General features: G+C 55.3%; 1 protein-coding gene across 1 annotated transcript; it reads right to left on the bottom strand.

Annotated features, from left to right (window-relative positions):
• Positions 1 to 643: 643 nt before the first annotated feature.
• NCLIV_021940 (conserved hypothetical protein) lies at positions 644 to 14326 on the bottom strand (the record flags this gene model as incomplete). The annotated part of the gene is made up of 15 exons (XM_003882388.1): positions 644 to 751; positions 1528 to 1794; positions 2150 to 2229; positions 2847 to 3090; positions 3732 to 3935; positions 4420 to 4572; positions 5140 to 5253; positions 5838 to 5884; positions 6897 to 6984; positions 7268 to 7374; positions 8064 to 8198; positions 8855 to 9016; positions 9422 to 9862; positions 10538 to 10736; positions 10970 to 14326. 15 exons carry the CDS (start codon positions 14324 to 14326, stop codon positions 644 to 646), a joined length of 5706 nt encoding a protein of 1901 aa, XP_003882437.1.

Here is a 14326-nt window from a genome sequence, read left to right on the forward strand (position 1 = left end):
GAGACAAAAACTGCTGTCTTCCATCTTAACGACTGCTCGTTAGTGGCTGCATTCCTTAGACAAGAATTCTTATCAAGTTCAGCATTGATTAGAAGAAACGAAGCAACCGGCTCTTCCACTTCGCCCTCTCTCACCCTCGCGGGGTTCCTCACCACCTGTCCGCGTGTGGCAATTTCCTTTCGGTTGCCATGACAAAGTTCACATGGAATGCAAGATGTGTACACATTCTACGAAAAATGCGACGTAGACCTCCAGGATCCCGGTATTCTCAGTCAGCGACCACCCTCTACTGAGAAGAGGCACAGACTCTGGGAGTCCGGTCAGGCTCGCCACCAGCCGTTTTTTTAAGCGACACCACAATCAATTCTGAGACTGCCTTTCATCTGCCAGTGTCCTCTGCGACGCGTGGGGTCTATCGCACCCGATAACACTGTGGGAACAAAATGAGACTCGCGCGAAGCAAAGAAAAAACGGCCACGAAGGTGAAAAGGAGCTAAACCGACTACCCAGTGTGAGCACGGGGAGATGAAACAGCGCACATCACGTGGATACCACACAACACACGAGGCAGAGACGAGAAACAGAGAGATCCAGGGGAGAGGAAAAGCCCGGAAGTGGCGACATCTCAGTCAGCCCCCACCGTTTATCGTCGACTTTTGCGCGTTTTACTCATGGGTTTGCGTACGCCGGTCTTCGACTTGCCCTTCTCACCAGCGACGCGCTTCTTCTTCTTTACCAGAGTTGCCAGACTCTGCAAGAGGCGAGAACACAGCCCACAAAAAGATACTAGGCAGGATGCAAACGACGGAACGGCGCCAGGTCAAGCTTGCCACATGCCTCTGAAAAGATGCCTGTGGGTCACTGACGTCACAGTGAGACAAAATGACAACGAACGCCATTCTGGCCTAAACGAAGCGCTAAATTAAGCAGTCTCACTCCCGCTTTTCTCTCCTTCAACTGTGTATTGCCTGCTCGTGATATGGGCATCTCTCGCGTAAAATCAGCCACAGCTGCTTCAAACACTGAGGACAAGCCCAATACGCACCCTGCGTCTGCTACAGAGCTGCGCCATCTATCATCTTTAGGCTGGTAGGACAAATGATCATAGTCACGAGGGGTTCCGTTGCCATTCGGAAACCGGTATCGGGAGCCTCACGCTTGGAAGGCCCCGATGCCTACGACGTCTGGCTGAACACAAACTTTCCTGGCGCGCTACGAGTCAGCAGCAAAGTCGAAGAGGAAACGACGAGGACTCCTGGGGAAAGGCCTCGCTGCAGAGAGACGGCGTCTCCGTAGAACTTGACCCATCCCGTGTTTAAAACTGTGAGGGACGCTTGCTTCTAACAATTGTTTCTACGAGTTTTCCGCTACATTTATGGGCGTGCACATACGCGAGTCACTGTCTGGAAAACCACCGCATTCAGTGGTCTTCCCTGTCCATGGGGTAAATCACAGTTATCCCGAACCAAGGGAGACTGCTCACGCGACGCATTTTGCAACTTGTCTCCGTTTCCTTGTAAATCTTACCTGTAGAGCTTGTGGTCTGTGCTTCTCTCTGAGCATCACCCGATTGAGGCGGATGTACGCGAAAGGCTCAACTTTGTTATTCTGTTTGACGTCTCCACGCGCCTTCTTAGCCTTAAATTCATCTCCGCTTTTCTGCACAAAGTGCCCCCTTCTTCGCTCCTCCCTCGCTGACTTCATCGCCTCCCGACGAGCAGCAAGACAACTCAAATTTTTCCTCTGGACGCCCTGCTGCGCAACCTTTCGGTTCTTCGCCAGCGCCGAGGGAGACTGAAGAACGGCAACAGTGAAACCGAATATAAGCATGGGGCAGGGGAAGCAGAACAGTAAGGGCCGATAACAGAAAAACAAGCTGGCGTCGTTAGAAAAAACACGGCACAATGGAATGCAGCCGGTTTCGCATTCTGTCCAAGGGAAAAGGACTATATATTTTCCGTTCTGTGAGCTAAGAGTAGTAGCAACTTCCGGTTTCATGCAGTCGCAGGAGAATCTGAATGAGACAGAGAAAGATGACGATGCGGCAGGGAAGACAAACGGAACGGCGCCTTCCCTTTGTCGTAACGGTTTTGTATCGCGCCTATTCCCTCTCCCCTTTTGGATACAGGCCTTCCGCTGTGGTACTTACACTGGATTTCTTCTCAGCACCGCGCCCGGCGTTGGGCCCAGCCGCTGCAGACGACACTTTGCCGATCGTGAAGCCAGGATCTGAGAACAGCCACAGTTGGGGCGCAGGACGCATAACCTTCGTAGTCAAATGCCGGGATCTGTTCACTTGCATACGCATTCTTCACCTGGTTGCACGAACTGCTTCATGCATGCGCGTGCATACGAATACGCTCATTCCTTATCCAGCCGGATACAGTGAACGAAATACAGATGCCTGCGTGGCGTCCGATGGACGCATCTCTACACTGAGGCCGGCCGACCACATGAAATCGGAGAAATCGGTGTGACGCAAAACGGACGGAACCGGCAACCGGCACATTGCGGACGGAGGCTAGCACTTTGTGGCGCAGGCAGAACGCGTGCGTACACAGGAACGCGCTAAGAATGTCTACACAACAAAGCCAGTTAACCGGCGTGGCATTACGCCCTTTTGTGCCTCCGTCGTCCCACTCCTCCTCTCCGCCTTTGGAGCCCCAATCCGTCCAGATGACTTGGAGTTCGCGGTTTCCATGGCATCTGCAGACCCCCGCGGGTGTGCATTTTTCCTCTGTTCAGACTGCGGCTGCCAGTCACCCCCGGTTCCGCCTGTTCCCGCGGATCCCTCTCGCTCGCGAGGTTTTCGATTTCCTTTCCCTCTTCCGCACCGCTTTCCTCACCTCTGTCGTCTTCCTCGTCCTCGTTTTCAGGAATAACAAGTCGGCCCTCTTCATTCCAGGTCAAATTCGCAACCTTATTGCGCTCCGCCTCTGGCAGAATTCGCCGCCGGTGTTTCGCCAGAGGCTGATTGAGAATGACGCGATGAGCTGCAGCCGCCGAACAGAAGTCGAGAGGCAGTTCGCCCGCGCTATCTTCAAGAAGCATGACGCCTTCCGTGGACGCGTCGCCCGAGGTCGCCCGAGTCTGTTGAGGCAGCAGACGAGACAGAGATAGAGACGGGTAGATACAGAAACAGAAGGAAAGAAGGAAACGGAAGAAAACGGCATGTCGAGTGCAAATTCCCAGGCGCTGACGCGAACCAAAACCAAAGTGGGTGGGCGCGGAACAGACGTACAGAATGGCGACGGGGTAGTTGGCGAGAAACACCAGCAAAAGTAAGGACATAGGCGCCAGAACAAAGGCGACGAAGACAGACCAGAAGCGAGTGAACGTTGCAGGACCACCAGAACGAAACAACGTTCACGGGAGCAGACTACAGATGGAGAAAAGGCCCAAGACCTGGCCACAAATGGAACGAGGGGAGGCGCACGAGCGAAAGTGAAAGGATCGAGCAGAAGAGGAACTGAAGGTGTAGAATATCAACACAATGCGCAAGCAGGCAACAACTCCCATGCATGTGATCAATCAGACTGAAGGTTGCAAACGTTTTCGCATATCGCTTTGAGATGTGCGTGTTGCCCCCGTTAACAGTCCCCCTTGGCGGCTCCCGTGCCTGTGAGCCAGGGACTGAAGGAAGGTGAGTCTCGCCTCCCGTTGATGTTTCTCATCGTGCTCGACCCTTCTCTGCAGTCTCCGCTTTCGCTGCTTTTCCCTTTCCACCTTACGCGTTTCCTGTTTCTGTTTCTGCGGCCTTCTGTGTCACTGTCATCTTCCTCCTCGAATGCATCCAGCAGCTGCTTCATAGGGGAAAACGACGTCGCGCTGTCTTTCTTCTCCGTGTCCTCCACCTCTTCGTCCTCTTCTCCGAGAGACTGAGTATTGGCTCTACGCTTTCTGGCCGCTGCCTTCTTTCCTGACAACGGCCGGTCCTAGGGATCGATAGGGAGGCAGAGAAAAAGAACGAGATGCGAAACACCGGCATGAACGACGAATCTAGTGAATACGAACAAACAAGGCGGAAGTGGTTTGGCTCAGGTTCACAGCGGAAGGCTTGAGAGAGTTATCTTTACAAGCGCCAAACGGATGCAGATATTTTCGGGACTAGAGACAAAGTCCAGGGACCGCAGATTAGCAAGAGGGGGTATCAAGCGAAACCTGACCGGAAAGGAAGTGAAGCATAAAAGCGCACATACAACGCGAACAAACCTAAGATATAAGAAAACAGACAGAACATACGGAGATGAACTAGCGAACAGACGGAGAGTCATCCACGAAAGGAAGGGACAACGGGGACAGGGCGAATCACTAGAACTGAAAACAAAAGCCCGAGGCGCTTCTCGTCTCAACCACTCTCGATTCCGCTTCAAACAGCACGGTCCCTGTGAACGACTGCCGTCGGCTGGACTAGCTTACCTCATCATCTTCGTCTTCTTCGTCGTCCTCGTCCATTATCTCGGAAAAGGCGTCATTCTCCTTCTTGCCGCGTTTCCCTCTCCCGTTCGTATGTTCATTCTCGTCGTCGATGCCATGCTTAAAATCAAGTTCGTCCCACGACAGGCCTTCGTGCTGCAGAACAAACATTCACGCACCTTCACAAAGTGTTCAGCAACACTCACACGGCTACACACAAAGACAAAGCGAGCGTAGCAGACCACCTGAAAAAGACACCCCGCCTGGGCTGGCCGGAGCTCGCGGGAAGAGGGAAGGAGCAAAGAGAGGACGCGCGAGGAGAAAGCAGGCGCCGACAAGTCTGCTCGCAACCCTGTTGGTGGGCATGAACGAACCACGCCGCTTCAAATGCCGGACAGCCAAGATCCGGCTCCGGTGCAAACTGGAGGAATCCTGAGGAACCACTTTCGAAGCGTCGTCGCCCACGCGGCAAGTTGGCGCCGACGGCGGTGAACCCCACTTCTGTGTTCAGAAGGTGTGAGCGATGAACGGCTGTCGTTCGTGCAACGTAACCTGAGAATCCGTCGCGCAATTCTTTCGCTTCTGCTGCGACAAGCCGAGTGTGAACCTACGAGCTTGCGATTCAAGACGTCCACGCGTGCCAGTTTACGGTATCACGCTCGTCTCTTGAGGTTTAGAACACGAGAAAAGAGTGAAAACACGCGGAACCAGGCCGGCCCTTACCAGCGCCTTATTGACGAGAAGTTCTCGGAGTTGCTGCTTTCGAACGCTCTTCTGGAGATGGCGCAGCAGCGGCAGATGCTCCGACGGGAACGCTTCTTGCACTGAACCTTCACCCTGAAGCAGCGGCACACGAAAGAGAAAGGATGAAACAGACAGAAAAGGGGAAAGGCGTGTGCGGAAAGGCAGGCGCAAGGAACGCGGACCGAGGACGAAAGGAGACCGAGCGAAATCCGCCGATGAAAACGAGAACCATTCATTTGGACGAAAAAAGTAGGCACTACCGGCGGGGGGAAGACCCGGAGCAAGGCAGCAACAGACAATGAGAATCCAGAGCCCCGCCAGAGTCCAACAGCGAACAGACAAGGAAAGAAAGCTGAGAAACGCAACACAAGCAGAAACGTTTCCAGAGCGCAAAGCGCCACCAAAGAGCGAAAAACACGTGCAAACAATGCAAAACACAGGCAGGACAACGCGAGAAGACACTTGCAAGTGGCTGATGACAAACGTTCTTGTAGTACGGGGAGCCTTGCGCGTTGCTGACGTCGCGGTGCTGAGAGTCGAAATATGCGCCACACTACCCTCAGCAGTGCCAACAGGAAGTGCACGCCCTGGTGTCTTGCCAAAGAGGTTTGACGACGCTTGTGGCGTCCCCGTCGCAACGCGTGAACTCTCGCGACCTCGCACGTTTCCATTCATACCAGCTTCTTCAGAAGCTTCTCGATCAACCGCCGGATTTTCATCTTGGCTGAGGAAACACACAAGACGCCAACTGGAACTGTGCATTCCCCATGCATACACGCGTTTACTGCCGTCGCTAAAAAGACAAAGACAATAGGGCAGAAACGCGTAGGGGCACGCGAATGTGCGCATGTCCGCATCACAGGAAGCATACACGGATACGCACATGCGGGTGCAAACCATTCGCGTCTTCTATCAATCAGTCTATCCACCTATATATATATATATATATTCTTGAATTGTATATATGGATATACAAACCAAGTGAAACGGAAACGAGAACCATGCAACTGGAAATTTGCATACAATTGTACGTATGAATGTTTGTACGTATATATATATATATATATATATTCTTGAATTGTATATATGGATATACAAACCAAGTGAAACGGAAACGAGAACCATGCAACTGGAAATTTGCATACAATTGTACGTATGAATGTTTGTACGTATATATATATATATATATATATATATATATATTCTTGAATTGTATATATGGATATACAAACCAAGTGAAACGGAAACGAGAACCATGCAACTGGAAATTTGCATACAATTGTACGTATGAATGTTTGTACGTATATATATATATATATATATATATATATATATATTCTTGAATTGTATATATGGATATACAAACCAAGTGAAACGGAAACGAGAACCATGCAACTGGAAATTTGCATACAATTGTACGTATGAATGTTTGTACGTATATATATATATATATATTCTTGAATTGTATATATGGATATACAAACCAAGTGAAACGGAAACGAGAACCATGCAACTGGAAATTTGCATACAATTGTACGTATGAATGTTTGTACGTATATATATATATATATATGGCACCGTGGGAGTCCATTTGTTTGTATCGGTGTCTCCATCGGCATCTGTATTCTGCACCCAATTTGGTTACAGACTGTCTGTGGCCATGGACATTTTTGTCGGTGTGTGTAGGCAGAAAACCAATCACATATACCGTCCGGCACCGCTTTGCATTTCCTCACCTCGGATGGCGTGTCTGCTATTGAGGACGCTGAGCATTGCCGGCAGGAATCGTTCCAGTGCCGGGCCGTCCAGGACGTGAGCAATAACCTGAACAGCATATACCCGAAGAGAGAGGAGCTAGAGCAATTGGTTTTTCCCAGCGCGTCGCGTTGTCCGGGGAAAAGATCGTCAGCCGCGTTTGCCAGACACGCCGTCAATCGCCGGAGACACCGACTCTGTCCGAGCTACACAGGCTCTTCTCTCTCTGTGTCAAGTCCCGCGACTCTACGGCCTCTAACGAATTCCTTCAGTGCCTCTCTCTCTCTTGCGCTCTGATCCTCTACCCTCAGAACTGGCCCCTGTCGCTTTCCCGCCCCACAGGCGCTCGTACCCTCGCAAAACGGAGTGCAGCCAGAAACACTTGTTTGTCTCGATCTTGCAGGAGGAGGAGAACCACCTCAGAGATCTGCTGGACGAGGGCATCGTCCATTTGGTCGCCTGGGAGACACACGAGAAACAGAAGATCCGCAAGATCAGTGCAAACCCCAGGGGAGAACAGAGAGGAAGACACCGCACAAGAGGGGTACTATGCTGCATAGCGCGCTTTGGATTCAAACGGAGCGACAACACAACAACGCGAGGAGGGAAGAGCACGAAGCGAGAAGGGAAGAAAGGTGAAGAGGAACGATTCAGCTGCGCTACACGAGACGGTCCAACCTAGTGCTAGACCCGTACTGCCGTCCGAGTGGATCGGCGCCCCGGATTTGACCCGATCGGAGCACTCAAAACGGAAACACCACAAGACAAGAGTAAGCCTCAGAAAACCGAGGCCAGTACATGTGTGTGTTCCACGGGCAGAGAGCCCACACTTGAGTTTGCCGAGAAGAAACGAAAACATCAGGCGAGAACGAAACGATCCCACCCCACCTTTCCCTCTAGGTGGTGACATTTCCACAGCGCGTCAGTCCGCCTTTACGTTTATTCGTCGCTGGAGCCGGCGCCTATTGAAGAACATTTCTAATGTCTCACGAGGCGATCCAGGCCGATGTTGCATGGGTATGCGCACAAGCGACCTTCATGAACTGAATCTGGGCTCTTGGTTCCGTAGAATGGAAGCAGGCTTTACGTCGGGTCCAGCCTTATTATTTTATGGAACGCGCATGCATGGCAAACGGAAGACGGCTCACCGTAGCTGAAGACGATTCGACTGAGCGCCAGGACGGCTGCGGTCTTCAGGATTGGGGGCTCGGCACCGCCTCCGCGTGCGGTGATCCCCGTATTGCCGCCGAGGCCAGTGGCTATCAGGACAGCGAGGCGACTCACTGCAGTCAAGAGACACCCACGGGGACAGGAAAGCAGAGGCAGCAACCCGCGAGTAAATGGCCGGGCTGCAGAAGAAGCCAGAGAAAAACACCAGGAAGAACCAGCGAAAACAGACGCGAGAGGAGGCCTGGCTGGCAGCAGGAAAAAACGTTTTGCGGGTGAAACAAAGAGGCCTTTTGCTTTTTGGCAGACGCGCACGGCCGCACATGCAGCGACACGAGCACCGCATAAGCACAGCACAAAGGCGACACACACCTTTGGACTCCCATTCAGCTGGCAAAGGGAAGGAGGGTTTGGCGACCGAGGCACACAGACGCGAGACCGAACAAACACAGACGACGGGCCATCGGTAACAGAAGCGCGGCAATTGACCCTATTCAACAAGAAATCGGCGGCGGGAAAGACGAGGACGGAGGAGATGCGAGAGAAAAGAGACTCTGCTTTCAACGCGAAGGCGACCATGGACTACAGACACAGAGACAGGTCCAGAGAAGAAGACGCTCGGGCCATCCGCGAGACGATGGAAAAAGCGCTTGAACGAATTGGAGCGCTTGCGGTGGGAGGAAGGCCAGCAAAACGAAAATGTCTTTATGGGAACCCTCGGCTCGCAGGGTACGGCAAAGCGTGGGAGAGAAGGTCCCATGGAAGAACTCACGTTTCGCTGAGTCACCGTCACACGCTTCGCACAGGGCTGAGAGGGACGAGAACGCCGTTTCTCGCACGAGACGATTGAGGTTCTTGAGCGACAGAATGATCTCCGGAACGACTGTCGGGAAGACGCGGTCAACGAGGAACGATTCCCAGAATGCTTTCGTGCCTGAGCACAGCAGCCAAAGGGGAGGAAAAGATAATCACATCCCCCGTCCACGACATATAAAACTGACACATCAAGCACACTGTGACCTGCTGGCGACTCGGGCAAAACACAGACTTCTCAGCATTTCCCTGTCTCCGACTATGCTTCTTGGTTAAGTTCATGCGATGAAGGCCCACTCAACAGCTTGGGATCACCACAGACGCCCTTTGGGTCCCTTCCTTTCGTTTGCCATCCTCGTCTGCTTCTTGATTGTCTTCTCTGAAACGTGCACCGACATTGCTGTCGCTCCGGACCACAGCCACAGACAGGAGAATCCCGGGAAGCACAAGGCACGCCCGACCCTCACGGTGCGATGAGCTGCTTGGTTACTTTATTTCCCTTCTGCCGTCAGGAAACGGTGCTCACCTGCGGGCTCCTGGCCGTCCCTTGCCGTCTGTGCAGCGAGAGTGAGGAATCCAACGAAGGCGCGGAGACATCCAAGCCGCGGTTTCTCTGCAGCGGTCCCACAGGACACAGTGCGGGCCTTCACGACAATCTCCCACAAACTCTCGAGCTCCTGCTGTCCTAGGAAGCAACTTGGTCCGGAGGCAGAGATCCCTGCCAAGGAGGAAGAACTCGAGGAACACGCCGACCTTTCAAGCACGTGCTTGAGAGCCTTGTAGCCACGACGGAGGAGCGCACGAAGAACGACGCGGTCGTCTGTTCGGGGTGCTCCAGTTGGCGTTTTCCACTGCGCATTGGTTCCGGCGAGATTGGCGTTCTGCTCTGCAGGTGTAGCGGCGGCTCGTTCCAGTCCTTGGGCGCATGCAGCCACCAGCGTACGGAGGCTGTCGAACACTTCTAGACCTGCAAGGGAACCAGAGGAGAAAAACGACGCTATACCCGCTTCCCTGTACGAGGCCGCAAGATTCGGAAGGAACGTGGCAACGAAACGGGGACGAAGAGTCTGTCGGCACACGAAAAAAGCGGGAGGCACGAGAACGATACATCTGGAGATTCCCGTGGCATTCTGCCACACACCGTGGAGGAGCGGGCATGCCTGGAGAAGGACGAGCCACAAACCACTGCAACGAATGGAGACAAAGGCGAAAGCCAAACGACGAGCAAACAGAAAAGAAGGCGAGCAGGCGGACACGTGCACCGCGTGCTCGATTTTCCTCGTGACGAAAACAAGCAAGAAGGAAATTTAAACCGAGAGACCGAAGGTTCAAAAGAACATGCGAAACGCTGCGGAAGACCACAAATCCGAACGGAAGACGCCCAAGGACTGAACGGGGAGTCAAGGGCAAACACTGCTGCGGCAGGTGGACATTCGGTTCAGCAGCCGCTCGCTGTTGCTCTGAGACGCGGCAAGTAGCAGGCTTGTTGGCCACGCCTTCAGGGGAGCTGACGCAGGTCCTTTGGATTCGGAGTTGCTTGTTTGAAGAAGCCCCAAAGACACTAGAACAGATGCAAAGGAGCATGACGCGGAGCCGGCCTTCAACAGCTCTGTGGCCTTCCGTTTCTGGCCGGTGTCCTTACCGACAGAACTGGGCAGAAAAGGATGCAAAGCATCAGTGATGTCGACGAGTGCAGAGCACTCCGCCACGCCCATGGTGACAGGAGCTGGAGGTGTAGAAGCGGATAGACCCGCGGCTTCGTTGGCTCGCCGGAGAAAGGCAGATGTGAAGCGCCGCACATTTGCATGCAGGAGGTCCGGCGGACAGAGGGGCGCATAGGCCTGGACAAGGTCAAAGGGAAAGCGAGAGAGCAAACGTCAGTGAACCAACTACGGGGAAGCGAAACAGGGAGGGGCCGACGCCACAGCAGCACATGAGAAGACCGCAGATCACACTGCGTAGGTTAGCGAGAGTGCAGGCGAGCGCCACGAGCCTCGGAACAGACGCGGTTCTTTCCAGCCAAAAGTGTGCGTCGTAGACCGATTCGAGAGGCAGATGAACGCATGCAACGTACCCTGATAGCGCCCAGCAGGTGCTGAGTTGCCTTCATTTTCGCGCTTTGCGTGAGTTGCTCGAGGTCTTCTTTTTCTCCTAGAAGCATCGCTGCAAGGGCCCGTTCTCCCGCAGTTTCTTCCTCTTTCTTCAAGGAGATTTTGTGGACTTGTAGGAAACGAACAACCAGGAACCCCATGAGCTGTGGTCCACACGCCTGCATCGACTGCCTTCCGCCAGGCTTCGTAGCCCTGCACAGCACACTCATCACGTCCTTCTCTGCGTCGTCCCTCTCTTGTTCGTTCTTGTTCTTGTCCTCGTCCTCGTCGTCTGTGATGCGCTCCTTCTCGCTCTCGACCAGCGCAGCATTCGAGAGGTTACGGATCGTGGCGCAAATCTCCTCCCTGAGTACGGGGTCGTGGAGGAACTGAATCATATTTTTCATCAGGCTAAAGTCGTTTTCCGCCACGCCTGTCGCGAGGTCGATAGGGTCACATGAGAAGCCCGGCAGCAAGCTCCAGAGCTGCTGACCCACACGGCAGAGTTCTCTCGCCTCGAGGGGGTTTTTCTTCGCCTTCACCGCAGTTTGCTGCTGAAGGAGCCGGGCAAGCGGCAGGAAGTGGGCGGAGAAGAAGCGCAGCTCGTCTCGGCCAAGAAGCCTGGGAAGGAGCGGCAGAGCCCATGCGTTGGTGACGGGGCACCGCTCGAGGAGAAACGCAAGCTGTTGAGGGGACAAGTCCCCGGAAATAGGGATACGCGAGCGAATTGGGAGCAGCTGAGGATCTGTCAGAACAGTGCGCGCCTTAAAGGCCCGCAACGCGGCCGAAAACGCGAGGCGAATGCGGCCTCTGTAAGGCAGGAGATCGTGCCGTTGAAGATCGGTCCGGGCCGGGTTGTCTTTCGCCAAGCCAAAGATCTCCTCCACAGTCTTCTTCCTCTCCGTTCTCTTCTTTTCGTGGCTCTCCTCACTTCGTTCCGGCTCTTCTCCCGTCTCCACGACCGCAAGCATGCCGACCACCTGGCGAAGCAAAGGCTTGAAGCAAGGCCTGTAGATTTCCAGGAACTGGTGGAGGAACTGCGGTAGGCATTTGCCGTCAAAGTCGTGCGAGACTGAAGAGGTGTTCCCCGTCTCGCTCCCTGGTCCTGCGGGCCGTCTGAACCGATCGAGCTCAGGGTGTAGAGTGCAGTCCAGAAATTGCTTGCACGCAACCGCCTCCAGCGCCGCGAAGAGCGCCCGAGAGGCTTCGAGTCCTTCGGGCAGTCGCCGCTTGTGGCGGAAGTGGAGCAGCGAGAGACAGAAGGAGACAGAGGACGGGAACGCAGGCACTGAGGCGACGCCGGAAGCTTCAATGAGGCGGCGCCCGGCCACAGAGGCGGCGCCGACGATCGACGGATCCGCCTCGGTCTCGAGAACTCTGCGTAGAGAACGGAAGACGCGTTCCACTGCTTGCATGCAGATGGAGAGGCGGAAGGAAGACGCCGAAACAGAAGCATCGGAGCCAGAGGAACGGGGGAGTGCCTCAGACTCCTTCACCACGCTCTTGATTCGAGCATCACTGTCGCCCCCTCCCAAGGACAATTTCTCAAGCTGCTGGAGCAAGAGCGTCTCGTCCAGAGTCTCTGCGTCTCGCGTCGTCGCACCAGATGTCTCACTCGCGCCTCCCCTGAAGCTGCCACCCTGGGCCTCGCCTTCCTCGGGGGCCTTCCACGCCTCCCGCGCCTCCCCTGCCCAGTGCATGAGTGCGGCTGTGGTTGCCGTCACAGCGTCGAGCCACGCGGTTGCATACTGGACAGCTCCATGCGAAACTGGGGCGCTGCCTTTTCCTCTCTCGCCGAGTTCGTCCCATAGTCCCCTCTGTGTCCCTTGAGCTCGTTGCTGCTGAAGCAGCGCTGGCAAGAGCTGAACGGTCAGTGAAAAGGCCGACCCCGATGTGGCCGGGCGCGCCTCGGAGCACGCGTCTCCCGCCTTCCCCTTGGTTTCCACAGACCGGCCAGAGGCCGACGCGTCTGCGGACGTGTTCGCTCCCTCGCGAAACCCGCGAAAGCGCCGCACGTCGCGAATCACAGACGCCACACATCGGAGGGCATCGGCGGCTGCGGGCGTCCGTCCCGCTCTTCTGGAGAGGAAGGCGAGCCGGATGCAGAGAGCCTCGGCGGCTTTGTGCGGAGGCTGCGGCAGCGACGCCGCGCTCTGCGCAGCCCCGGCGCGCCTTTTTTCGCTTTCGGCCTGGGTATTTTCCAGGCAAAGCAGAGGCGGCAGGCACCGGTGAAAGAAGGGGAGACTCCTCTGGAGTCGCGTGGACGCGGGGACACTGGCCCCGTGAGCGGCCTCGCCACTCGTGCCCAGTCCCGTCGAGGCTCGGGCAGCCAGCGTCTCCGGGACCACTGTGAAGTCGAGGCGGCGCACCCATCGGTCGAGGACGCCCATGCACGTCTGGAGCGATTCGAGAGCCTTCGTCGGTTTCCTGTTGGATGCCAGAGGCGCGGTGGAGGCCTCGGAGGCGCACTCGGTGGCGAGGCGAAGCAAGTGCAAGGCGACTTGTCTGGCCAGCCAGCGAACAGACGCGCGGGGATCCTCCGTCAGCAGGCGAAGCAGGCACGCCCAGACAGCGCGGGTCGGCAGGCACCCGCACGTCGCTGGGTCTTTCTCGTCTGAGCCTTGCGAGGGAACGTAAATGCGACGGAGAGCGTGGAGAAGGAGAAGAAGGGGCCGGGGAGACGCGCACCTCAGAAAGGTGCTCACCGCTTCGATCGCCTTCAGCAGACTGTCCAGCAGCGCTGCGTCTTCGTGGCACATTCGGTGACGCTCAGATGGTGACTGCGGGAGACCCTCGTCGACGAGAAGAGCGAAGAGAAGTGAGAGACCGGTGGTGATGCGCCGAGTCCGTTCATTGTCTGGAGCCTCCGCGCCGGACGCAGCCTCTTTGCACACGCAAACAAGAAGAGTATGGAGAGACGTGGAGAGGAGAGAAGTTTGGACACCTTTGCTGTGTGCTGTCGGTGCCGTCTGACCGTCCACGCCCTGACGCAGGAGGTCTAGGCAGTCGAGTGCTGCGCCTGCATCGAACGGACTGCACCGTACGAGAAGCAGCGAAGAACCCCCAACTGCATGCTCGGAGGTGGTGAGGAGGAAGTCGTCTTCTTCATCTCTCTTCTGAGATGAGACGTTGTCCATATCGTCGCCCTCATCTTGCGGAGTCTCTGCCTCTTGCGCGCGCTTGCGCAAGAGCTCTTCCGTCCGCCTAAAAACCTGCCGTTCCCTCAACAGCGTCGCGACAGCTGCATCATCCGAGGAAGAGGAGACAGAGGGGAGAGACCAGGCAGAAACAGAAGCAGTCTTCTGGCCCCGAAGGCGAGCCGGAGCCTTCTGAGTCCCCAT

Source organism: Neospora caninum, chromosome VIIa, assembly GCF_000208865.1.
Source record: "Neospora caninum Liverpool complete genome, chromosome VIIa".
Taxonomy (NCBI): Eukaryota; Apicomplexa; class Conoidasida; order Eucoccidiorida; family Sarcocystidae; genus Neospora; species Neospora caninum.